The sequence below is a fragment of the Bubalus kerabau genome, chromosome 14 (genome assembly GCF_029407905.1).
Source record: "Bubalus kerabau isolate K-KA32 ecotype Philippines breed swamp buffalo chromosome 14, PCC_UOA_SB_1v2, whole genome shotgun sequence".
NCBI classification, from domain to species: Eukaryota; Metazoa; Chordata; class Mammalia; order Artiodactyla; family Bovidae; genus Bubalus; species Bubalus kerabau.
This window is the reverse complement of record NC_073637.1, coordinates 25249863-25277496: the sequence shown is the minus strand read 5'-3', so window position 1 is coordinate 25277496 and position 27634 is coordinate 25249863. Positions and strand designations below refer to the sequence as shown.

The window sequence follows — 27634 nt, the reverse complement described above, 5'->3', positions numbered from 1 at the left end:
CCCAGTGCAGAACAATAGAGTCAGGATCTTGGGGGTGGAAGTGGAATGGGCATTCTGTTTTTCAAATTCTCAATAATGACCTGGGACATGAAGATGTAACCAGCCTGCACGTCTCTGTGGACCCCGAGATTAAACACGTACCTGCCCAGCCCCTGGTTCTGCCAGTCAGGAACCCTAACAGTGTGTGTTGTCTGCTGAGCACCACCTAGTTGGTCGCAGGTTGAGAACAAGCGAGGAAGCCCAGGTGACAGCAGAGATGCTGAAGGCAAAGGAATTCAGACTTGAGCTGGGGGTGGGGTGAAGGGTGGGGGGACAGTTGAATGTAAAACTGCCAGAGGAAGCAGAATGGAGAAAAACAAGGTGACGGTGAATTTAGTCATTTCCTAGAGATGTTGTTTTGCTTTGGGGATTCCTCATACTCTCTCTTGATGCTGGGTCATGTGTGAGCTTCTGAAACGGAGTGTGAACAGGTGTGTGTATGTCAAAAAATGCAGCGTGGTGAGTCACGTCACCAGCTGTGCAGACATTAGATGGTGATAATAGTTCACCTTTGTGAAGGTGGCTCTTAGGACTTGAGAATTTTAGAATACTTTACAATGGACCTTTAAAAAACATTATATGGGAAAGGAAGTTAAAATTTAGGGGAAAGCAGAATATTTCGTCCATTTCTCCAGGCACCCAACACCTAGGCAACACATACAAAGTGAAATTGTAATGGTGCTTGATAGATAAGCCCGATTTCCCTTCTGGCTCAGTGGTAAAGAATCCACCTGCCAGTGCAGGAGATACAGGAGATGCAGGTTTGATCCCTGGGTTGGGAAGATACCCTGCAGGAGGAAACGGCAACCCAGTCCAGTATTCTTGCCTGGAGAATCCCATGGACAGAGGAGCCTGGTGGGCTGTAGTCCATGTGGTCGCAAAGAGTCAGATAGGACTGAGCTACTGAGCACGCATGCATACACTTTACTAAGCCTATTTGAAAACAAATCCTGTTGGGCCCCCTGACAGGGATGATGGGTGTCCAGGCCACCAACTCCTCGGTTCTCCAATCTGAAAACACTCAAAGGATGGAGGCAGAACTTGTACACAATTTTCAATTGATGTAACCAATGGAATCACCTCCCAATCCCCAATCCCCCACCAACTGGTACCCATTCTTATATTGACGACACTTGGAAATGTTAAATACCAGTGGAAAACTTGAGATGTTATGGGCCCAGGTGTATTAAAATAAGATCAAAAATAGAAATATTAGGTATATACACAAACAGCATAGGTGAAATGTGATATGACATAGCGTTTTCCATTCAAGCTACAGTAGAAAAATTTAACAAACACAACCTCTATCTAATTGCTCCAGTGACTCAGAAAAGCCTCCTCACTCATTTAGTTTCCAGCATAGCCTCATATAAATAGACTCACACAGACCACACACAATTTAGAAAAGATTGCTGAATCACAAAAATAGCCCCCGAATACGGCATTTTTACTTTCTAGAGTACAACTAAAATGAATACTTGATCAATAAAATAATGTTCAGAATCATTTGAAGCAGTAAAGAAAGCTCTGATGTTTTGTAAGGCCCTAGAAGGTTCCGCAGAGATTAGAATCATCTTGTTCGTCCAAACTACAAGGTCCAAAGAAGTCTGGATAGAGGAAATTGTGGAATTGAAAAGCTGGACTGTTAAAAAAAACATTCCTTCTATTGGCAGAGAAGTTCCTGAAGCTCCCTTCCAGGGGAGCTGGGCAAACCTGGGTGGCTGGGGAATCCGCGTCGCTTAACACAGTGGCCCTGCCTGCTTGCTGATGACACTTTCAAGGAAAGAGATTCCTCTGCCCAGCTGGGGTTCTGAGTGATCTCCGTGGAAGGAAGTGATCTCCAGTCCAGATTTCAGGGGGTGGGAGGTCACAGAAATCTGGGAAGGACATGGAAGCATCTGACTTCACCTGCAAAATCTAACAGGTTGGATTAGTAGATTTTTTTTTTTAACAAATAAGCTCAAGCACAGAGAACATACAAGGAAGTGCAATGGAGACATCTGGTTATCTCTGTTGTGCTCCTGTCTGCGATTCACTGAAATGGCCTCCGAACCTCTGAGTCACATGCCCCCTTGTAAACAAGAGGCCGATGTGGGTGCACTTTGGTGGGATAGGTGTTTTCTTCTCAGAAATCCAAGTCCAGGTGTTGGACTCGCAGAGCCAGTGTGCCCGCTGGGTGCAGGCTGGTGGGCATATCGCCCTTGAGAGGAGAATCCTTTCCCATGGAAGAAGTCCTTCCTGAGTTTTAGCCTTGTGTGAAGGAAGCAAGGATAGCCGGGGAAGCCAGCCCAGGAAATAACTAGTGACCGGGGATTGTTGTTTTTCCCTTTGGAGGGAGGCGGCGGTCCTGTGCGTGGCTCGAGCCCCCAGCACTAAGGCTGCTGCTGGTACTGGCCCTCGGTGGCCGTGTAGAAGTCGTCCAGCACGCTCTGTAGGTAGTCAAACGTTGGTCTCTCCTCTGCCTTTTCCTTCCAGCACATCTTCATGATGTCGTAGAGCTCATCTGGGCAGTTCTCCATGCGGGGCATCCTGTAGCCCTGCGACAGGGCGGTCATCACGTCCGCGTTAGTTCTCCCTGGAGGCGAAAAACCCACAGGTACTGTTTAGAAGCCCGACTGAGGGTCATGCGATGCAGTGGTACCCACCTCCTTCATCCCTGGTTGGAGTAAGTGGCGGATGATGGGGTGGCCTAAACTGTGTTCCCACAGTCTCCGCTATCCTGGAGACCTATACTGAAGACCTAGCCCCAAGGACCTCAGAATGGGACTGCGTTTAGACATAAGCTCTCTAAAGAGGTGACCAAGCCTTTAGGGTGGGCCTAAGCCCCGTCTGACTGGTGTTTTTATAAGAAGAGGAGATTAGAACATGCAGATGCAGGAGAAAGCCAGAGAGAAGCAAATGGAGATGTTGTCTCAAGAGCCAAGGATGAGCCTTGGAGAAAGCAATCCTGTCAACACCTTGATCTTGGACTCCCGGCCTGAAGAACTATGAGAAAATACTTTTCTGTTGTATGAGCGATTCAGTTTGTGGTATTTTGTTACAGAAGCTCTCAAAACTGTTAGAGGGGCTACAGACATTTCTGTAAGCAATGCAATCATATAAAGGAGGTTAGTACAAAGAGGATCTAGGCAGCGTTCAGCTGCCAAAGTACAAATCGGTGAATGCGATAAGCAGAAGGCAGAGCGAGTTCTCTTCAACGACAAAAGGATGTTGGACCTGACTGACCTTGTGAATAAACAAGCCCGATTCTAACATTTCATCTCACCCTCTTTTGCACTAATTTTTATCCCCAGCTTCTACCAGTAATTAAAAAAAAAAATCATTTTCTCACCCATTATCTCCCAATACTTTTTCAAAATCAGCTTTTCATTGCAAGTTTACTTAAAGAAGTCAGGATCCTTAAGTGAGCTAGACCAACTGTTTCATTTCCACTCCTCAAATTGTCCTCAGGACAAGTGGCAGAGCTCGGCGGGCTCCGGCGAGGGAACCAGCGTGCCTGCTATGTCACTTCAGTGTCCGACTCTTTGCGACTCCATGGACTGCAGCCCGCCAGGCTCCTCTGTTGGTGGGATTCTCCAGAATACTGGAGTGGGTTGCCATTTCCTTCTCCATGGGATCTTCCTGACTTAGGGATCCATCCCGTGTCTCTTAAACATCTCTTGCATTGGCAGATGGGTTCTTTACCACTAGCTCCACCTGGGACGCCCAGGGCACCCACTATTCCTGCTGGGCTCTGCAGGATTGCTGACTGTGGAGGATGGCTTTTACTATAATCACTTGTCTCAGGTTAGCTCAGACACTGAACTGTCCTTCTTTGACACTGAGAAGATCTTTAAGGGGAAAAAAAAGGTCATTTTAATAATATTTTTCTCCATCATTAAAATGGGATAATAAAACATGCTCATTCAGCCATTTTAGCAGGCTTCCCTGGTGGCTCAGTGGTGAAGAATCCACCTGCAATATAGGAGACCTGGGTTTGATGTCTTGGTCGGGAAGATCCCCTGGAGAAGGGAATGGCAACGCACTGCAGTATTTTTGCTTGGAGTACCCATGGACAGAGGAGCCTGGCGGGCTACAGTCCATGGGGTCACAAAGAGTTGGACACGACTGAGTGAATAAACAACAACAACATCAACAACAAGGGGCTAGAGGGGGGCAGGCGGGTCAGCGAGGTAGGGTCTAATGGGTACAGTATCAATTTGGGAAGACGAAGACGTTCCGGAGATGAATGATGGTGCTAAGTCCAGCAGGTGAGGGCGAGGTGGCCAGTGTTCCGTAGGAGCCAGTGATGTGGCTCTGGGCCACAGTCTCCTTCCCCGAGCCCCAGAGCCTCGTCCACACATCACTGTGGAGCGTGCAGTACCTACCACACAACACTTGTGAGGTTGTATGTTTATTGATCAGGTGTCATATATAGGCAAAGTATATAATCCTTCTCTATAGGTTGTATATTATAGATAGATATCTGGGCTGATTCAGAAATACCGTCCCTATTTTGCGGTGTCTAGAGCAGAGCAGCCATCAGAATATGAAATCTGGCACCGGAGGGTTTCACGGGACCGTCAGCCCACTGTGTAGGCCCCACCCAAAGGCCTCCCCCTCCCACCAGCCCTCCAGGCCCGACGGCAGCAAAGGTGACTAGGAGCCTGGAGGCCACATCACTGCTCTGCCCCAAAGTCTCCCGTCTCTTGCAAAGTCAGAGGTGAAGCCCCTGGGCAGCCTCTGAGGCTCACATCTGCTCCACGTCATCCCTACACCTCCTGCCCCTGCTCGGGACCCTGTGCTCTGGCTGTTTCCCCCATGGGACACCCAGCCCCGGACAGCCCCTGGGGCTCTCTGTCAAGTCACTGAGTCCCTGCTGCTTTTAGAACCTGCGACCCATCCCCCCAACCCAATCCCTAAACATCACACCCTCCCCCAACAGCATACTTCCCATCCTACATACGGTCCTTATTATCAGTGATTATTATAAATGATTGTAATCAATACTCAACTATTAGCTCTCAAGGGACGAGCTGGGACTGCTCCATCAGGCACCTTGGGAATGCTTAGCACCCTCAGATTTTTGAATGAGGGAACGATTTAAAGATCTACTTTTAAACTGGCCATATCCATTGATTTTGTGAAAAGCCCATTAACAAGAAAGAGAAGGCTTTAGGGAAAAGTCCCTCTGCTTCCATGTTCCTGGAAAAGGGAGGGCTGGTAGAATATGGCTGGGAAGATGTTAGGAATCTGGAAATACTGAATGACGTCCCCACAGCCAGTAAGTTGAGGATCTGAAGAATCATTTGTTTGCAGACAGAGGTGGTTGTCTCTTGAAGTGGCAGAGACTCCAAAGTACATTATACAAATCTCTGTTTCAGAACTGACCAAGAATCATACAGCATCATTTCTATGTCCGTTTCCTCCACCATCCGGTGCGAGGCTTGGAAGGAGCCCTGTGTCTAGACCTCCAATCCTGTTGCTTCAGCAATATCTGTGACCGCGCCAGGCACATTCTAGGCTGTTAGTGGTGGAATTCATTAGTGGAGCGAAAGATACGCATTCAGACAAGAAGGCGGAGAAGAGTCTAAGCATATTTTACAACACCTTCCACTAAAGACAAAGTTCTCACACCCTTGTCTTTCCTCTGGATATTTGTTCATCTTTTTTATGTCTCATACCACCTGGCTTTTTTCTCATATATATCCCGCAAATGGAAATAGGTAAGTAAGCAGTACCTGGGTAGGGAATTTTCCCATAGGTGACAATTTCATACAGGAGAATTCCAAAGGACCACACGTCAGACTTGATGGTGAAACATCCAAAGTTGATTGCTTCTGGAGCTGTCCACTTAATGGGGAACTTAGCACCTAGGGGAGAAGACACAGGGGCTTTACTTGGGTCTCTGAGCTGAAACAAAAAAGTCACAGGCATGTGACTCTCACACTTTCCTTCTTTGAGGGGGAAGGTTTTGATGATTTATTTTGAGTGGGTAACACATGCATATCCCAGGTGGCTCAGTGATAAAGAACCCGCCTGTCAATGCAGGAGACCCAGGTTCAATCCCTGGGTCAAAAAGATCCCCTGGAGAAGGAAATGGCAACCCACTCCAATATTCTTGCCTGGGAAATCCCATGGATAAGAGGAGCCTAGCGGGCTACAGTCCATGGGATCGCAGAGTCAGACATGACTGAAGCTACTGAGCACACACACACACACACAGAGGCTTGTCAAATTCTACAAAACCAATGTAATAAATTGATCTCCTGGGTCTGAATCCTGGCTCTCCCACTTGCTATGTGGCTTCAGAAGCTTCTGAGCCTCTCCTTTTTCCTCATATACAAGATGGAAGCAATATACTACTTATCATATAGGGTTATTGTAGAGATAAATGAGATAATGTATGAAAAGCACTTAGAACAGCAGCTGCCTCACTGAAAAGCTCACTACCTTTTAGATTGCTGCTGTTGTTCAGTTGCTCAGTTGTGTCTGGCTATCTGCGACCCCATGGACTGCAGCACACCAGGCTTCCCTGTCCTTCACTACCTCCCAGAGTTTGCTCAAACTCATGTCCATTGAATAGGTGATGCTATCTCACCATCTCCTCCTCTGTCACTCCCTTCTCCTCCTGCCCTCGATCTTTCTCAGCATTAGGGTCTTTTCCTTTTACCCACTTCTCCTCAAACGGTTTTCCTTGACCTGCCATTTTGCTGAAGGTGATTAAGGCCAAAGATAAATTATAGTCCACCAAAGAGTACCGAAACTTGAGGCAGGAGAACCACATTAAGCATGACAAATGCAAGAGATGTTTCACAAATCAAAGCAATGTTTTCAGTCTGCCTGTCACATCTATGAATTCTGTGGGCACCTTCCAGAAATAAAACACATGTTGTTAAATTAATCTTTAACAAGTCTTAGGAATGTCAAGGAAGTGCTTGACTCTTTCAGAAGAGAAAGCACTGCAAAAAAATCCCCAAAACTACTCACTGAACTTTCAGGAATGAGACTGTCGGAGTCCTCAGATCACAAGCAACACAGAACAGTCTCCAACAGGAGAGGCCAGCGCAGCACCGGGAGGGCCGGCCTCGGAGCGCCAGGCCCAGGACTCGGGGATTTACGCTGCTCTGGGTGTTCTTTGGTTTCCACGTGTAATATGGAACGTGGGGAAATAAAGGAGTGTGTTTTTGTAGTGTTACATTTACTTCTGTGTGTGTGTGATAATTTCCATGTTTTAATTTGTATTGGGTTGGCCAGAAGGTTCGTTCGGGTTTTTCCACAAGCTGCAATGGAGAAACCTGAACGAAATTTTTGGGCAACCCGACAGTTAAAAGGCCAGAATACAGCCTTGAATAGTATAGTATAGAATTATTGTTACAAATATTTTTTCTACAGTGAAGCAAAGTGTACCTCATTGGGTGAAAAGCTCTGACATGTAATATGAACAAAGAATTATGATTCTGCCAAGCCTCTTCTTGTTTTGCCTCGCCTAATTGAAATACAAATGACAGCATTTTTAAATTTTATAAAAGTATCATAGAGAGATAATCGAAAGAGTAATTTTTTAAAAAGAAAACAATTAGGATATACCACAAGCTGCAACTATGGTACATTTTGAATATTGTACCAAATGAATTCTTTTTTTTTTTTTTTGATGCCTATTGTAATCGCTTTGTTAAAAATAGGCAAAAGCAAAACAAAACTAAACAATAACCAAACACCTAAAGATAGCTCTGGGAACATACCTTCTCTGGCTGTGTACTCGTTATCTTCAATCACTCGAGCAAGACCAAAGTCTGCGATTTTGCACATGAGAGACTCGGACACTAACACATTAGCGGCTCGTAGGTCCCTGTGGATGTAGTTTTTCCTCTCGATGTATGCCATTCCCTCGGCGATCTGGAAACAGAACAAGGCTTTCCTTTAGACGTTCTACTTAGGCCCAGAGAGGAAGATCAGAAAGCTTCTGAGTTCTTGTAGATATTCTGATGGTTCAAGTTTTTCAAACAGAGGGTAAATTACAATCGCCCCCTTGAGTCCTCTCTAAAATAACCGCTCCTCCAAATCTCCAATGATGACAATCAGTCTCAACATGATTGTTTAAGTTGTCTCAACCTTTCTGAATGTGTGGAGGCCCTTTTGAAGACTCTGTAGATACAAGGACATCATTGTCCCAGCTTTTCAGAAGTGAAAACAGAGCCGGGGGAGTGATGTACTAACAGACCCAAGAGCAGGCTGTACCTGTCACCACATATTCATGCAAGAAAAGATGATTCTAGATTCCATTAGCCAGAGTAGTCTCTGATTTCTTCCTGCTGTTGTGAAATAGAGAAACAGAGCTGGATTTACTGGTGTCCCTGTCACCACATCCCTGCTGTACAGTTAGTCGACTGCCCACAGGACCCAGGCTCCAAGCTCTCTCTGCACAGTTCCTCCAGGATGAGCAGAAAGAGTCACCCAGACACAAAGCTGATGGATGGCAGGAGAGAAGCAATGAGCCAAAGATAAAACAGGGGAGGTGAAACCGCTACACAGCAATTACTGGAAAATCGAGTTAAGGAATTAAAATAGAGTTATTTAGGAAAACATTACCAAATTATTAAGATAAGAATCAAGAAGTAAGAAAGGAAGGGAGTAAGGGAGGGATGGAGGGAGGGAAAGGAAGGAAAGAGAGAGGGATGAATGAAGGAAGGGAGGGCGGGAGGAAGGGAAGGATGAAGGAGCTGTGCCTGGTGAGCAGTTAGAGGGAAAACTAATTAGGATTACTTCACACAGGAATGAGTGTATTCTGCAAATCCTACCTTGAATTCCAGGCAGCTCAGGGTGGCAGACCTGACTCCTTCCTAACTCCATCCTCAACAGCATCCTCCTTATCACTCATCAAAGGCCAGTTCAGCCAGGCGCTGCGGCTCAGCAAAGGCTTAGCTCCTTACTACATGCAATGCTTCTCCTCACTCCAATGACTACAGACTGGGACCATAGACTCCAAAGACTGGATTGGGAACCAGGAAGAGCCGAGGTTTGCTGTGATTCCAAAGCAAGCTGGACACCACATCAGGGACACTCCAGACACGGTTCCAGGATGTGGCCCACCACCCCGAGCAGCCCGGGGGACACAGGCTGATCTCTAACCTGGTGCACCAAGGACTCATGTTTCTCTCATTCTCGGTGACGGGTCTGAATGCTCAGCTCATGAAAAGCAACCTGGGAACTTGTTGGTAAGGCTCTTCTTACACACTCACCGAGTTCTGCATTTACACAGACCTGAATGCATTTTTAAAAAACATGATTCTCTGACATAACAACAGACTTGCAGCAAGTCCCACTTATTCTGGCTTTCTTTTTCATCTTAGGGTTTGGTAAGGAGCTCATATTGCAAATAATAATAACAGCGCTCACTGAGATGAACATTCGAAACATTAGCATTTGCCAAGTGGAATAAACAATGGATATGAGAGCATAACAAAAGCTTTTGGATAGGACTTGTTCTGAGGTCACAAAAGACTACAATTCTCTTTTTATATAAAATGTACTATTTCCCTGGTCTGTATGCATTGGTCTTTCTGGGTTTCTTTCTTTCTTTTAAACCTTAATCTTTTTTTTTTTTGTTTGTTTGGTTGTTGTATTTACTTTGACTAAAGTAAAACCAGCGCTATTTCTCTATTTCGCAACACCAGGAAATCAGAGACCACTCTGGCTAATGCAATCCAGGATCAACTTTCCTTGCGTGAATATGTTCTCCCTCCTCTGGGCCACTTAGCCTACCAGCTGTCAGCATGGAAGAAAGAGCTGTTGCATAAATATGTCACCCCCAGGCTCAGCCATCCTCCGGGACCCAAAGAGGGGGGGCGGTGCTCACCCTCCACTTTCTTTTTAATTAAATTATAGTTCATTTACAAAGTTCCAGTCGTAATGTACCGCAAAGTGACTCAGTTATACCTGTATATTGGGTTGGCCAAAAAGTTCATTCGGTTTGTCATAAGATCTTATGGAAAAATTGAATGAACTTTTTGGCCAACCCAATACATGTGTATTCTTTTTCAGATTCTTACCATTATAGGTAATTACAAGATATTGAATATAGTTTCCTGCACTCTACAGCAGGTCCTTGGTGTTTATCTATTTTATATATAGTAGCAAGGATCTGGGGCTTCCCAGGTGGCTCAGTGGGTACAAAATCTGCCTGCAATGCAGGAAATGGGGAGACGCAGGTTTGATCCCTGGGTTGGGAAGATTCCCTGGAGGAGAGCATGGCAACCCACTCCAGTATTCTTGCCTGGAGAATCCCATGGACAGAGGAGCCTGGTGGGCTATAGTCCATAAGGTCGTGAAGAGTCAGACATGACTGAAGTGACTTAATATGCATGGATGCATGCACACAGCATGTATCTGTTAATCCCACCAGCTTGGGAAAGGTGAATTGTGAAGGAGTTAGGCGGAGTTGCTCAGGTCTGATGAGGACAGAATCTGATTCAGGAAGATTCCTTTGCACCCAGAGGTATTTTACATAGATGATGATAATAATAAGGTGGCTGACTGACAGGTAGATAGATAGATATATAGAGAGATGGTAATAACCATCACTTCTCCCAGCACTAAAGGGGTGCTTTTTATGCACCAGACACTGTTTTACCTTCATTAAACCTACTTCACATTTCATCTGAAAACAATCTATCAGGAAAGTTTTATTTCAATTATACACATGCGAATGAGACTTAAAGAGGCACAGGAACCTCCTGAAAGTCACAGAGGGAGGGAGAGAGCCAGGACTGACACCCAGGAGGGCTGACCTCCAGGTCACATCCCAGAATGTCCCATCAGCAACAGAGCTCACAATTTGATGCTTCTGGAACTCAAATTTTTCATCAAGAGGAAACTATTCTGCTGAGAAGAGAAAAGAATGCTTTTGACATTTCCTCTTAGAATTCATTGTTGATAAGCTCAAATTTCACAGCTCAGAAACGCTATCACAAACCCTCCCCAGGCAGAGTTCAGGAAGGACATACAAGCTCGGACATGCATGGGTTGTCTTAGTCTGGAACAGTGCTTCTCAGCCTTTTTTCATTATCACCCTCTAAGGAGAAAAATTGGAGGGCAAGAGGAGAATGGAGTGGCAGAGGATAAGATGGTTGGATGGCATCACTGACTCAATGGACACAAGTTTGAGCAAACTCTGGGAGATAGTGGAGGACAGAGGAGCCTGGCATGCTGCAGTTCATGGAGTCGCAAGGAGTTGGACATGATTTAGTGACTGAGCAACAACAACAAAATACCAGGAAATAGGATTTCATCCAGTAGGTCTGAGCTGTGGAGGGCCACAGAAATATCTAAGCTTTCCTCCTCCCCCATGAACAAATTCTGACTCCCGTGGGGGCAATCTTGCCCCATTTTGAATTCTCGGTCTAGAAGCTAAATTAAGCAAAGAAGGTATAAAGCCCATTTTTCCCTATGACTCAAAAGTGGCAAATAAGATGGATGATGATATATTCTTGGCTGGGATGAGGTTAACACTCTGTCAGAATGAAAATAACCAGGCTAAAATTAAGCAGGAAAATATTTTTTCATTCAAGTAGCCCTATATATTGTGAAAAAAAGCAATAACTATCTTTCCTTTTGGAAAATTCGACAAGGCTGAAAGGAAATTATTTTCCTAGAGTCATGCCACAGGTTAGCACAATGGTTTGGAAGTGACTTCAATTTCCCTTCTGCTCATTTAGTGGTTAAATTCAGTTTTAACCCTTATGACCATATTTCTTAACTCTCACTGGCTGTGTCCCTGGGCATCTTATGTTAACCCAGGTCTCATCCTAAACCACTGAAAACTGCATCCCTAAGAGTGAGGCCTCTCTGGCTGGTTGTGATGTGCAGTCCAGGTGCAGAACTGCCCTGGTCCTTGTTGCTTCCCCGGAGCTTGACTCTGATCCTGATTTATTCGGTAAGAACCTGGATTTTAATAAGCTCTTTGTCTGCACAGTGAACTTAAAGAAGCATTGCATTAGATCCAGTGCTTTTAACTTCAGCTGTCTTAGGATTTGAAGTTCTAGACAGACTGGCATGAAATCTCAGTCTCAGTCTCATGAATGGAGGGACGATTGTCCTCCTAAGGCTGGGGAAAGGAGGTCCCCATACAACTCAACTGAGGAGAAATAAGGAGCAAGATGACCACAGCCGGCAGGAAGGAGCCCAGGTGGGGAAGCAAGGGTGCCAAACGGGGGCTGATGGCCCAGATGGTGGGCAGCACAGAACGTGTGTCCTGAGCTTCTGTTTCTTTTGTAACTTAGGGAGAACGCTAGGCTCACAGCTCAGAGGCAGGGAAACTGGAACCTCTTCCTGCACATCAAGGTTCTGGGGTCAGGCTGTTATTGACAGGGCTTAGAAAATTGATTTAACCTTTCAGCTTTAAATAGTCGGAGGGGATTCTCTGCCTCTTGAGCCACGTCAGCATCATGCCAGCATCAGGCTCAGTGACGCGCAAACATGAGAAAACCTTGACTTTCTGAACCACCTGCCAACACTAAAGAAGAACTAAAAATGTCTCTTTCTCCATGGGCTAATTTCCAACTCTGTACTAGAGTGTCTGTGTGTGAATCAAGTGGAAATTTGAAATAAAAACCTCCCCTATGACTTAAAATGAGAATAATCATACAAGGAGACAAGGTTGGTGATGTGTCTGGACTCTTGGTTTAAAGTTACCTTGATTGACGGTCACATGGGCTTGCCATTTCCTGAGGTCAAATAGCGTGGCAGGCATACATGTCTAGTTCCTCTTTTTCTACCGTCAATGGAAATATATGGTGACATTTTCTCTCTTTAATGTTTCTGTGTGCAAGTGTGTGTGTGTGTGTGTGTGTGTGCCTGTAAACTATCCCAAGAAGACAGGGAGGAACCACTTAGAAGTGAACCACTGGGACCCCCACCTGCGCAGTAACCCAGCAGCTTCTGGCAACATTTCCCAGGCATCTGGTACCCAGTAAAAGTTCTAGGCACTGAGAAGACATTAAAAATGATGCTTCCTGAGTTAGAGGTCAATCTCATCTTGTATGCGTGCATGCTCAGTCGCTTCAGTCATGTCCAACTCTTTGAGACCAAATGGACTGTAGCCTGTCAGGTTCCTCTGTCCCTGGGATTCTCCAGGCAAGACTACTGCAGTGGGTAGCCATTCCCTGCTCCAGGGGATCTTCCTGACCTGGGGCTCGAACCTGGGGCTCCTGTGCTGCAGGCGGATTCTGCACCACTGAGCCATCAGGGAAGCCCCAATCTCATCATGGGGCTAAATAAGCAGACCCCCAGCCTCTGGCTGTTCTCCAGGGAGGCCTTTCAACATGCTGTGAGAAGAAAAAGTGTGACCATTGGGCGACTGCCAAGCAGCTTCCCAGACAGGACCAGAGAGGAGGCTCTGACCCCACATACCGGGAAGCCACAGTTCTGAGAAACGGGCGAGTAACAGGCTATCTTGCTCAATGAGTAATTTGTAAAATTTTAATGAGCAGAGCCCACATGAGACAGAGCGGATGGAATAAAGGAACCTAATTGACAGACTTGCTGTGATTTCTCGAGCAAAGCTAAAATCTGCCCCAGGAAATTCCAGCCCGAAAGAAAACTGGAACTGAAAACCCAGCCTGTCTTCGAATTGGCCAGTTGGAAAACATTTGTCACTTAGATGAGCAGTGAGAGAGAAAGAGCAAGAAACCTGCCAGAAAGCAGGAAGGACTGAACTTTGGTTTTCTTGTGGCATGTCGTGGCACCTGTCCCATGAGGCATTGTTTGCCTTACTCTCTAGATACGTACTTTCTTCCTACACTTGGGAAAAATAGAATTCAAATAATTAATCACTTGCAAAAACCCTAGGGAGATTACAAAATACTAGTAGTGTTAATATTAATAAGCTGGAACCAAGCCAAAGGGTAAAAGCCTCTCAAGCCTCTCTGAAGGGTTCTCTCCATCACCCTGGGGTTAATCCTAAATGGATCTGAAAAGACCATTTCATGACAAAAGGAAAATAAAATGCAGAGAAAACAGTCTTCAGAAAGAAAGTTTAAGTAAGAACACATTTCCTTGGCACTCCAAATGGTACAGCATTTGCTTTGTGGCAGGTGATACTTCCTATAGATGTACTTTTCTATCAATATTCACTGAGCCTACATACTGGATCCCTGCACTCTTTAGTCCATAATTTGGATGAAGGAAGGGATGGCTTAGAGAGCTCATTCCTTGCTATGTTGGAGCATCACATTTCTTAGAAATTATGTTTTAGCTTTATTGGGTTATTAAAACATTCTTCTTTATTCCTCTTTTTCCAGCAAAACTTCTAAGAAATAATGGAAACTATGGCTTTGATGCTGATGGTGATGACAGTGGAGATGATGACGAGGACGGTGGGGACAGTGACGGTGATGATGATCACAGTGACGGTGATGATCACAGCCACCGTGTACTGGCTGCTCACTCTGCCCAGGCACCTTGCCAGGCATTTGTAATCCCTAAAATAAGCCTGTGAAGTAGCCAACATTCCTAGTAAAGCTGAGTCTTGGAGAAGTAAGATTTTTTTCCCTAGACAGACTTGGATTTGAATCCAAAGCTGGCTGGTCCTACCCCCTGTGCTCTTAATTATGTATCTGTACTAGCTTTTTCCTTTTAAAAAGGGCTACAAACTGTAGAATGCTTGCAAGTTGACATCAGGGGAAAGGAGAGAAAGGAGAAATAATAACTAGATCATGTAACAAGTGGCCACACTAAAGTGTGCAGTCTGTAATATCTTCATAGCTGAAAGATGAGGGCAGAGTTTGACACATACAAACTTAGGGCTGGTGAGGTTCTCTGACAGATCAAAATTTAATCGGTTCAGGGACTTCCCTGGTGATCCAGCGGTTAAGAATTCGTTTTCCAATGCAGGAGATAGGGGTTTGATCCTTGGTTGGGGAACTAATATCACACATGCTACGGGGCAACTAGACAGCCCGTGCATTGTAACTAGAGAATTCTTCATGCCACAGTGAAGACCCAGTTTAGCCAAATTAAAAAAAAAGAAAATCAATCCAAAAGCATGCAAGGACCCACAAAGCCTCAGGAAGACACAATTTCCACGCAGACAGCATCACAAAATAATCATACTTAAAGCAGTAAGTTTTCATCAAAGAGATTTATTTTCATTAGCAGAAAAGAAAGAGCCATTTGTCAACTAATTCTCATAGACTTTTTCCTGCAAAAACTTATTGGACCAGCTCATATCCATTAGGACGGTTGTTATAAAAACAGTCAAACAACAACAAAAAGAAAATAAACAGTGTTGAAGAAGTGGAGAAATTAGCTATTGCTGATGGGAATGTAGAATGGTACAGCCACTGTAGAAACCAGAATGAATGTTCCTCAAAAAATTCAACATAGGATTACTGCACAATCCATCAATTCCACTACCGGGTATAAAGCACAAAGAACCAAAAGTAGATAGTTAACATTTGCATGATCTTGGACAGATGCACCCCTGATGATAGGAGCATTATTCACGATAGCCAAAAGGTAGAAACAACTCAAGTGTCCGTCAGTGGGCGAAATTAAAACAACAACAACAACAAAAAAACAACCAAATTGCAGTCTCTACAAACAATGGAGTATGATTCAGCCATAAGAAGGAATAGAATTCTAACACAGACTACAACATGGATAAACCCTGAGGACAGTAAGCTAAGAGAAGTAAATAAGCCATAAATCATTAAGAAGGGCAAATACTGAACGATTCCACTCATGCAAGGCACTTAGAGGATCACATTCCCAGAAAGGCGAGTAATGGCTGCCGAGGGCCGGTGGGAGGGAGGAGCAGAGTAACGTTTCATGGGTGCACAGTGTCAGTTCGGCAGGATGAAAAGGGTTCTGGAGATAGATGGCGGTGATGTCCACACAGCAGTGGGAATGCCACTGCCAACTGGATGCCACTGAACTGTGCGTTTAATAATGGATGAAATGGTAAACTTTACGTTATGTGTATTTTATCACAGTTGAAACGTAAAACGGGGGGCTTCCAGCTGTAGGGAAGCAGGAACAGAAGGCGGAGAGCCTGCTGGATGCTGCAGACTGGGCCACACCCACTGCCCCCCACCGCGCAGTGCCTTCTGCGGCTTGTGGTGGCACCCTGGCCAGGGACGCCCATGCACACCTGGGGGGACCAAGTCAAACTGGGCAGTGGTCAGGGCTCCTCCCATACCACTTCCTCCCCAGGCCACTCCTCAATCTAACCTCAAATAGACCTGGCCGTGATGTGAATACACAACCAGGAATCAGCAGGAAGTAGATCAACAACGCCTCAGAAGATAGTCAGATGCTTGTGACTATGCGTCAGAGACTTACAATAAGTCATCTTGGGTTTTATACAAAACAGGGGCAAGTTTCTTCTCAAAATCTCAACTTTTCCACTCTATGAAATTCGATAAGAGTAGCATCACCTCAGAGAGTCCAGATGAGACTGAAAAGGAGAATGCAAGACCACTCAATGCAAGATGGAGATGAATGATTCCTAACATTAATACATCCTACTGTACAGCACATGGATCTCCACTCAGTGCTATGTGGCAGCCTGGATGGGAGGGGAGTTTGGGGGAGAATGGATACACATATATGTACAGCTGAGTCCCTCTGCTGTCCACCTGAAACTACCACAATATTGTTAATTGACTATACTCCAGTATAAAATAAAAAGTTAAAATGGTAAAAAAAAAAAAAAAAGATGAAATGGGATCATAGCAAATAGTAGTGATTTCCCTTTTTCTTTAAGCAATTTTTTTTTTTACTGTGGGAAAATGTACATAGCATAAAATTTACTATTTAAACCACAAAAAAATTATTACTACTACTGTTAATAATCCCTGGAGAAGGGCAAGGCAATCCACTCCAGTATTCTTGCCTGGAGAATTCCATGCACAGAGGAGCCTGGCAGGCTACTGTCTGCCAGGTAGGACGGGTCATAAAGAGTCGCATACGACTGAAGCGACTGAGCACGCACTGTTAATAAGACCCACATCCAGATCTGGTCGTATTGGTGAATGGAAAGTAGGGCTGATCTCCAAGGGGCAGCGGGCAGAACGCTGCCCACAGGTGCCCGAGTGCAGCCTTGCTCACACTGCCTCCCCTGCTGAGCGGCTGACATCACCCTTGGGAGGATCTGGAGCTGGACTCCATGTCCACTGACGGGTTCCCTGGTATCAGCTGCCTGAGGCTGAAAAGGGATGACCTGTCAATGATCACCTCCTCCCAGTCAGGTCAGGGACTCCCCACTCTGTACCCCCAGGAGAGGGCAGTGAATAACCGACACTAAGATCAGAAATCTCCTTTGCTTACTGTCCCCTCTTCTGCATCAATTTCACTGCTGCTACTGTTATCAAGATGACCTACTCTGACCTGCGGCTAATGAACCGTGCTTATCACCTTAGAAGGAGAAGAAGGAAGCGAAACGTTCTCAACTTATCCCAAGGATGGAGGAATGAGAGAAAAGCCACTGGTTCTTCTGCCCAAGCTTTTACAGGGCCAGATCAATGTTGCCTCTAAGGAGGAATGTGGCCTGACGGGGTTTGCCCCACACACCTCCATCAGAGGGACAAGTCGCGGGATGCAAATGTGCAAATCTGCTCAATGAAAACTAAAACTGTCAAGTGACTCGAAAACATTCCTACTCTGATCTTATTATGTGGCAACTGGGGCATAAGGAAACAGGTGCAGTAAGTAAAGAAAGGTTTTGTTTACTTGTATTAATGGAAAAGTGGAGATTCCCCAAACATAAACCAAGGAATGGTAAGGAAATCATGATACAGTTACAGGATAGAATATTATACTTTAATAGGTACATACATGTTGATGTATGTACTAAATACTAAAAAAAGATTTAGTTTATATTTATTTATTTGGCTGTGTTGGGTCTTAGCTGCAGCATGTGGGATCTAGTTTCCTGATCAAACATCAAACCCAGACCCCCTGCATTGGGAGCATGGGGCCCTAGCCACTGAACCATGAGGGAAGTCCCTGGAGAGTTTTTAATTAAATGAAAAACTGTAATATTAAGTTCAATACATATAACACAGCACATATGGTACAAAGCTAATATGCAATGAAAAGAATAATTAGAAAGGATGGATAATGATGAACTAATAACCAAAAAAAAATGGTTAAAAGCTTAAAGAAAGAATTCCCAGAAAAATAAACTGCAAACAAAGAATAAATATAGGAAAAGATGCATGATTTCAGCTATACTAAATAAACACAACTGACAATAAAGAAATAGTGCATGCCTGCCAAGTTGCTTCAGTCATGTCTGACTCTCTTGCAAACCCCTGGACTGTTGCCTGACAGGGTTCCCTGTCCATAGAGTTCTCCAGGTGAGAATAATGGAGTGGGTAGCCATACCCTCCTCCAGGGGATCTTCCCAACCCAGGGATCAAACCCAGGTGTCCTATATTATAGGCAGATTCTTTACCATCTGAGCTACCAGGGAAGCATCCTGAATTTAGGGTGGGTCCTAAACCAAAACTGAGGCCAGGAGAAGGGGGTGACAGATGACGAGATGGTTGGATGGCATCACTGACTCAAGGGACATGAATCTGGGCAAACTCCAGGAGATAGTGAAGGATAGGGAGGCCTGGAATGCTGCAGACCATGGGGTTGCAAAGAGTCGGACATGCCTTAGCAACTGAACAACAGCTAAACCAATGAGCAGTGTTGTTTTAAGAGAAGACACATGGAGAGACACACGGAGAGGAGAAGGCCTGTGAAGAAAAAGTGATGCTGTGGCAAGCCAGGGAATTCTAGGAACCACCAGGAGGCAGAAGAGGCAGGAGAGTCCTCCACTAGAACCTCTGGGTGAGTGCAGCCGGCTGACACACTGAGGTAGGACGTCTGGCTCCCAGAACTGTGAGAGGATAAAAAGTCCCAATGGTTTGGATACCCAGTTGGTGGTAGCTGGTTATGTCAGCCCTAGGGAAGTACACTGTGCTCTCAATGAGATCACTCAGGAGGTAAATCTGGAGAAAGAGGAGGTCCAAGAACTGACTTCGGGGACCTTCCAGTGTTTAAATGCTGGGAGCCGAGGAGGAAACTGCCAATGAAGTGGGAGGAAACCCAGAGAGCAGTGTCCCAGAAGTCAAGTGAATAGGAATGTCTGGGAGGAGAGAGAGATCAAGCACGCCGCTATAAGTCTGAGGAATGCCCTTGGACTTGTGTGGTGAGGTCACCGAGGTGACTTGTCTAGAGCTGTTTGCTCGAGAGCTGGTGGGCTCTAGAGAGAGCCGGAGGGGAAGAATTGTGAAGAGAGAATATGGTCCTTCAAGGACCTTTGTCGTGATGGGGTGGAGTGAACTGGAAGTAGAGGCAGCTGAAGAGGGGTGTGGAGGAGAAGGGGCGCTGTATCATACTTCCTATGGGAACGGCACAGAAATGAAGGGAAAACAGCAGGGCAGAATTTCTAGGGCAATGTCTTGAAAGGAGGGCTTCCCAGGTGGCTTGGTGGTAAAGAATCAGCCTGCAATGCCAGAGATGTGGGTTCAATTCCTGGGTCGGGAAAACCCTTTAGAGAAGGAAATGGCAACCCACTCCAGTATTCTTGCTTGGAGAATTCCATAGACAGAGGAACCTGGCTGGCTACAGTCCATGGGGTTGCAGAGTCAGACATGACTGAAGTGACTAAACGTGCACGCATGTCTTGAAAGGAAGAGGGGACAGGTCTTGGTGCCCAGTGCAGGCGGCCTCAGTCAGGAAGGAGTGAGTGTGCTGGCTTCTCCTTCCCAGGGAGCGACAGCAAGTGACCCAGGAGAGTGGGAGGGGGAGGGTTTTCAGTCTGGGGACACGTGTGTGTGAGTGGGGTCCCTAGGCAGCTCGACCCCTGGTCTAGAAGCAGAAGAGCCAGTGCCTTCCGTCAGCAGTGGTCACGGCTGGTGTGCACACATGGGGGCCCAACAGGTGAAGGGCTGGGCTTGACCCAAGCGTAAGTGATAAAGGAGGGGGCAGGCGGTGCACAGAAGCCAGGTCAGGGGAGAAAAGAAACATGGGGGGCATGCAGAGGAGGAAACATGGAGGCCTGGAGCAGGAGCCAGGCAGATGGGGGATGGGGGATGAAGGGCAGGAATGGGGGCCCAGGGGCAGAGTCTCTGGCCATAACCATGGTGGGGCTCCAGCAGGTGAGAACAGAGTCCTGGGGGAGAGGAACTCAAGAAACAGAAGGACTGAGTGTGAGGGTCTACATGCCTGGATGGCCACCAGCAATGGCTGGGGCTCCGGGGGATGGAGGGGGTGCCTGGGTGAGTGTCGCGCTGAAAGGCAGTGCCCAGGGATCCTGGGATGGACGGTGGGCTGGTGGATCTCAAAGCCGGGGGTCCAGAAAGGGGGAGATGGAAGGTGTGGAAACGATGAAGAAGATCAGCTAAAACACACGGCTGCCAACCTGAGTATAATATGATGCTTACCAACCAACGTGCAGGTGGTTCTCCAGCTCAGAGCAGCTCAAATAGGGACATCATAGACACGACTGTGTGTGTGTGTAACAGGTAACAAGGGCTAGAAACGCCGGTTGCTAAGAAAAGCCTGCCAGCCCCTTCGCCCCTTGAATTCCAGCTTCAAAGGAATCTGAATGGCACTAGAGAGGAAAAACTCGTCCATTTAAAAGTGTTCTCCCGATTAAAAGCATCCGCCACTGGCTGCCATGTGCAACATTTCATTTATCGTTTCTCATCCCCCTGGAGTTCTTTACTCCACAGACAGTGGAAACAAGACAGCTCTTTGTCTTTTCAGAAAGGCCTGGCTACTTCTGTTCTACTTCCTTCTTTTTCTCTCACTGTGATTTTTGACCAATCATGTGAGCTTAGTACAGGGAAGTCAGCACGGTCAGAGGGAGGGGAGAAAGAAATGTACCAGGAACATGTTTCATGGGTAAATCCACCTGAAGAGTGGCCCAGAAAACACCAGAAACACAGGCTCTTCTAATTACTCATTCAGAGCCATGCAAAGCAGGCTCTGTTGTTTTAAACTGAACACGGGCAGCGCCCGCGTGGGTCAGTGCAGTCATTCGACAAATATTTATTGAGTACCTACTGCATGCAAGGCACTGTGCTAAGTGTCTGGGACACAGAGATAAACCAGAACTGCCCAAATATTCACACTGCAGTAGGTGCACTGAAAGAAACAGAAAAGATAAAGTGGGTGGTCTCCAAGAGTGGGCTTGGGGGAGAGACTGAGATAGGAGCCTGGTGCGCTGCAAACCCGAAGAAGGCTGGGGCCGTCTTCATCAGGAATTTTTTGGCTTCCCTGGTGGCTCAGATGATAAAGAATCTGCCTGCAGTGCGGGAGACCTGGGTTTGATCCTTGGGTCGGGAAGATCCCCAGGAGAAGGAAATGGCAACCCACTCCAGTATTCTTGCCAGGAGGGTTTGCTCAAGGATAAGCCCACTGCCACTAGGGTAGGGGGCCGGGCAGGACCTATGAGCCCACAATCTGGGGCTACATCCTCGGGCAGGGCTCTGGGGGGGGGCAGAGGCTGGGGAACGGGTCTCGGTGCACAGAGGGGGCAAAGCTGCAGGGTGGCACCCATGGCAGGGCACCATGTGGCCTTGGGCATCACCTCTCTGCTCTGGCAGCCCTATGGTCACAGAGTTGTCCTTCTGGCCCTTGAGCAGGACCCCAGGCTGAAAGTGAAGCTGGGGAAAGTGCCTCCAGCTCCACCTTGACCTCAGAATGAACACCAATGACAACAAACTCCTCTTAAATTGGAGATGGAGTGACTTTTGGCAACTCAGTTTTAAGCCTTCTATTGGATTATAGGAAGCCAGGGAGTGAAGTAACACAAGTGTCTTAAAGCACGTATTCCAGGGGTGGAGAAGGAAGGACTCATCTGTGAAAGGCTACAAAAGCATCTAAAGATTTTGGGTAAAGGTCACTCATGTAAAGGTCACTTGAAGTAATTTTCTTCCATTTTTTTTCCTGCATAGAAAAAGTCAATATGAACCTGCTTTTAAAAACAATGACCAAACGATTCCATTCAAGAAATACCAGGTATCAGTTGTTTGGAGAGCATGACTGAGAGAGGCCAGGAGCGGCGTGGGGTGGGCACAGGGAGGAGGAGCAGTCAGGTCTAGGGAGGAGGCTCCGGAGGCAAAGGAAGGGATTCCAGGAATCAGGGACAGAGGAGAAGACCCCGAAACAGGGAAGGGGACAAGGCCCCAGCTCAGCTTCCACTGAAATCATCACTGGAAACCATCCAGCTGTTACCAGGGGGCTTCCTTGTTGCTGGTGGCACCCGTCCAGACGATTTTGTGGAACTGACCATCTCTGCAGACTGGTGGTTCCAACTCAGAGTTATTACAAGGGATGCCCTATCTATACCCTGTTTTCTTGATCAGTAGATATTTCAATGAGGGCAGACTCAGACACTCTAATGTCAAAGACTTTTGTACTAAACAGGCTGAGAATTACATGATCGTAGACTGAGGTATCTGACCTGCCTTGTTCCTCAATTTCCGACTTAAATGTGTCCTACCCTTTAACACGAGAAGGCAAAATGTATCTTGAGCATAGTCACGATGTGACACAAAGACCTGCATCTTGGCAATAGAGATTCTTTGGGGGAAAAAAAAAAACACTAGAGATATTATTAATTCTGAAAATCAAAATCTATAAAAGGGGAAAATACATATCAGCAAAATGTCAGGTGCAGATGACCACAGGGCAATTCTGATCATGAAATTACGATGGGGTGCAGAGGAAAGGACCAGTTATCTAGAGTCAGAGGAGCCACAATGGAGCCCAGCAATTCTACCACTAGCTGTAACCTTGGACAAGTCCAAGGTCACCCCTCCATCTGTAAAATGTATCAAAGTGAAAGTGAAAGTGAAGTCGCTCAGTCGTGTTCGACTCTTTGCGACACCATGGACGGTAACCTACCAGGCTCCGCAGTCCATGGGATTTTCCAGGCAAGAAAACTGGAGTGGGCTGCCATTTCCTTCTCCAGGGGATCTTCCCAACCCAGGGATTGAACCCGGGTCTCCTGCATTGCAGACAGATGCTTTACCGTCTGAGCCACTAAACAACAATATAAATGCTTTCAAGGTTGTTGGGCTTGAGTTAAATGATGGAGGTAAAACTGCTTTATCATCCAGAAAGAGTTAAAGAGATGTTACTTGCTGCCATGATTATAACAACTTTGATTTTCCCATTTTTACTGCAGTTTTGTTGTTCAGTCGCTAAGCACTGTCTGACTTTTTGTGACCCCATGGATTGCAGCATGCCACAACTTTGTTATGGTGAAGGGGTTTGTGTAAGTCAATGAAGCTATGAGCCATGCTGTTCGGGGCCACCCAAGATGGATGGTTCATAGTGAAGAGTTCTGACAAAACATGGTCCACTGGAGGAGGAAATGGCAACCCACTCCAACATTCCTGCCCGGAAAATGCCATGGACAGTATTGCAGCTTTACTCACACATAACTGTGTGTTCTTTGACTTTTGGTACTTTTTATACCCCCAAAGCTCAAGAAGTGCCTTGATTCCCCTGAATTACAAGATGATTTATCTGACCTCCATATTGCAACTGTGAAGTCCCCACTTCCTTTCCTTCTCTGTTTGATGAGTCTACAATCCCATTTCCATCTCTGCTGAAGGAAATTCCCACAGATTTCACCCACTCCTCTTTCCAAGTTCATTTTTTTCTCTTACATGAGGCAAGGGCTGGAAAGCAGTTGGACAAAGTCTCTCTGCTTTGAAAGTATCAAACTTCCTTTGCAAAGGGGTCATTTTTCTACTTCAGCACAAGATGGTTTTAATACAAGAAAAGCACTGGATACGGCTGACTCAGTTGGGATTTCTTAATCTCCACTAAATGGAGAGGAAGACGGGTGGCTGGAGAGGTGGGTTGGTCGATGACACTGGAGCTCCGAGGAACCTTTCAGAACTCATCCTGAGACAGGAAGTGATGAAATCAGCTCTCACAACTCACTTCCTATCTTGACGGGCCCTGAGGGAGCTTGCGGAGGGGAGAGGAGCATGGGGAAGTGGCTGGTGGGGAGAGGGAAGAATTGCTGAGAGGAGAGTCTGGGAAAAGTCCCAGCACTGCCCCTCACATGCCCCACCCTCACCCCTGTTTCCTTATTCTTCTGGGGCTGGGAATCAGTCAACTGGTTTATTTCTGCTCTCAGTCTCCCATTGCAAAAACTACTGAATTTAACCATAGCCTCTTGTGAACATTCAGTTTCCCAGATCTCTGATGCTGCTGACAGTGCAAATGGAAGAAAGAAAGTATAAAAGTATTTTATAGGTTACTGATTGTTGAGTTCAAATACCACTCAGACTCACCAGTTCTTCTGCTTTACCCCATTTCCGCTTTCAATAGCCTAGTGGAGGTAAGGGGTAAGAAGGTTGAATTATTAGCAAACTGGGTGTCCTGTGTCACCTTACTGATTGTTGTGGTTTAGTCGCTGAGTCGTGTCCGACTTTTTGCCACCCCGTCAGGCTCCTCTGTCCATGGGATTTCCAAGGCAAGAATACTGGAATGGGTTGCCATTTCCTTCTCCATGTGTCACCTTGGGGCAGCTTTATGAATATTTACTATTCTCAAGTTATTCACTATGGGAAAGCAACAATGTTCATTACTGGCACATGATGGAGGGGAAAAGGAGAAACAATTCAGAGATGACTTTCTTTATACAGAGATGGTTTCAGAAAGGCCCATGAAGACGGAGGAGGGTGGGGAGCGCCAGTCATAAAGGGAACTGACTATCACAGAGGGATGGGGTGGCCGGCATGGTTGACAGCGATCGGATGCGTGCGGTGTAGGATTTCAAACCGAAACTGAGGCATACATGCCTCACCCTCACTGCCAAGGTGCAGGTCCCTCCAACATTACAATAAGAAAAGCCACGAGCAGATGAAATGGGTGACAGTTAATAACAGACAACAGGAGATCTCAGTAGCTCCCCCTAGAGGGGAGGGCTGGGGGGGAGTTGAGGCGAGGTTTGCCCTGTGAACAAAGATGGTCTCAAGGAGATGCAATTCGGTTGTAAGGACCTTGAGCTTTGTGCTGACCTCGCCTGCTAGGGGCTCCCTGGTGCTACCGACCCTTCACAGACACTCAATTCTCCTGCTCTTAAACTAGACGTGGTTCCCGGCAGTCACTGCTGGGAGAGCCAGCCTGAGACGGATGAAGAAGAGCATCATCCTGTGTGATGGATGCAGTACGCTGGCTTGGACCATGACCAGGGGTGGGTGTCTCAGTTGCTCCCTGGCCCCTCCTGGAACCCACAATCTGAAAGTTAAAGATTAGAGATGGAGGCCTTGACTTGAACCTTAAGAACTATGTCAAGATAAGGTTTTATAAGATAAGCTATACAAAACCAGATACAAAGATAAGTGTGACAAGATAAGTTCTACCCAGACATAGCACACAATCCGATGTGCTAATTTCCACCCTACAGAATAGCAGGCAAGAATGACCCTGAGAACCCGGACAGGGATGACCATCCAGGCTTCCAGGCCACGTACCCTCCTCCTCCACAGCCCCCTTCCCCTTCTGAGAAGCAGGTGCACAAGCCCTTATGACACCCCTCAATGTCCGCATCCAGCGGGGACTCCCATGTCACCAGCCTTGGCAGGGCTCCCCCGCCTCATATAATGGTGCCGAGAGTGACACAGGCTCATGAGCCTCTGCCTTTGAGACAGGACAGGACCCCTGACTCCTGTCCGGGCGGGGTCCAGAGCTGAGCCCAAGTCATCTCTCCTCTCACTCCCCAGCAGTGGTTTTCAAAGCGTGGGCCTGGGGACTCCCCTGGAGGTCCAGTGGTTAAGACTGTGCCTTCCGATGCAGGGGGTACAGGTTCAATCCCTGGTAGGGGAGCTAAGACCCCACATGCCTCTCAGCCAAAAGACCAAAACATAAAACAAGCGATGTTGTAACGAAGTTAATCAAGACTTTAAAAATGATCCACATCAAAAAATCTTAAAAAAAACAAACAAAAAACTGTTGGCCCAGAGCCTGGGGGTCCCACAGAGCCTCACAGGGGTGGCTTAGAGAGTTTGAGAAGAGGGTTCAAAAGTCAGGGTGGCCTCCCCAGCCTCCATAACAATTTTGCTTCTTGCCACACTAGATATTGGAGTTGCAGATGCTGTTTGAATTGCCTACTGGGATAAGGAACCTGTAGAGAGCCCCAGCTGTGCAGACGAGGTGAGGGCTAAGCAGGACGACTTGCTCACTCGCCTTTACTGCAGGGAGGGGGACAGTCACCCCCAGGGTCTCTTCAGTGTCCCCCCACTGGCTCTGAAGCACCCAGTTCACAGCAGCTCATTTGACTCTACCCTCAACACCTCTCCTTGAAGCAGGAATGACCACGCCCCTTAAACAGGTGAAGACACCAACCCAAAGAGGCAAAGGCGCCTTGACAATGGCCACCAAGTGGCTGAGTATTGGCATCAGCTCAGTCCACGATGCTGGGCTCTGACTCTGCCCGCTGACACTCTGCTGCACAGCGTGTGCTCGGGGTCTTTCCTACTCAAACTGCTTTACCTGCGGACTAATTTGTTCCTCTGGTCTCATCTTCCCAGAAAGTTAAAAAAGGAAGGTGTTAGCCGCTCAGTCATGTCTGACTCTATGTGACCCCATGGGCTGTAGACCTCCAGGCTCCTCTGTCCATGGGATTCTCCAGGCAAGAATACTGGAATGGGTTGCCATGCCCTCCTCCAGGGGCTCTGCCCGACCCAGGGATTAAACCCACATCTCTTGCATGACAGGCAGATTCTCTACCACTGAGCCACCTAGGCAGCCCGAGGCTAGTACTAGAAGTGTTACAAATGAACATTTCTCAGAATTCTAAACACACATCCAACAAGCAGGAGTGAAAGTGGGGTAGAGAGGGAAGGAAAACAGTTCTTCTGTTTCCCAGAACACTGAGGCATCAGAACTTAGTAACTTAAACACTACATATACGTCACTGAGAAGGTGCCATGCTTATACTGCATGGAGTTCATCTCCAGAATGCACGAAAGTGATCAGCTCAGTGGTGCTGTTTCTATCTTTCATGCAGAAATGAACACAAGTATAATGAGGTGGACTGGGTCAGACACAAGAACATCCATGTCATCAATCAACACGTGCACACACGTTCCAAGAGAAACACCCATTGCCACCTCCAAGGACCTGTCCTTCGAAGGTCTACTAGGAAACACAACCCTAATGCCTTCCCCCTGAAAGTGCAGCTCCATCCCAAGTATGAAGCAGGGGGACATTTACAGTGCTTTACAGCTGCTTTTTCATACATCACCTGAGCAGAGAAGTCAATCAGCTTCGGAAGCAGCACCTTGCCCCCCTCATCGCTCTTTAGGAAATCCAGCAAACTGCCTGTTGATGAAGAAGAGCGAATCAGTGCAGTTCAAACATGCACACACACAAAGAAATCCAAACAAAATGCAAATGATCATTCCGACTGGCAGGGCAGGGAGGGCGGACCAGGTGAAATGACTGCTTTACCACTCTGTGAGGTCACAGTGCCTTTTCCTGATGTTGGTCAAACCCAGTTCCCTCTAACCTGTCCCCTTTGACCTGTTGTGAGATGTACACAAGCTCCAGGTAAGAAAGGGTGATGGTGGATGCTCCTTTTCTTGCTACA

At 46.7% G+C, this 27634-nt stretch overlaps 1 protein-coding gene across 4 annotated transcripts in view; it reads right to left on the bottom strand.

Annotated features, from left to right (window-relative positions):
* Positions 1-1207: 1207 nt before the first annotated feature.
* Positions 1208-27634, bottom strand: part of LYN (LYN proto-oncogene, Src family tyrosine kinase) — a 109955-nt gene continuing 83528 nt past the window's right edge. For all 4 annotated transcript variants that reach the window (XM_055546028.1, XM_055546029.1, XM_055546026.1 and 1 more), the window contains 4 exons: positions 27290-27366; positions 7764-7917; positions 5760-5891; positions 1208-2614 (listed from right to left, as the gene is read on the bottom strand). In XM_055546028.1, the coding sequence (XP_055402003.1) occupies positions 2412-2614; positions 5760-5891; positions 7764-7917; positions 27290-27366 (566 nt within the window). In that variant the 3' untranslated portion in view covers positions 1208-2411. The remainder of the gene's footprint in view (positions 2615-5759; positions 5892-7763; positions 7918-27289; positions 27367-27634) is intronic.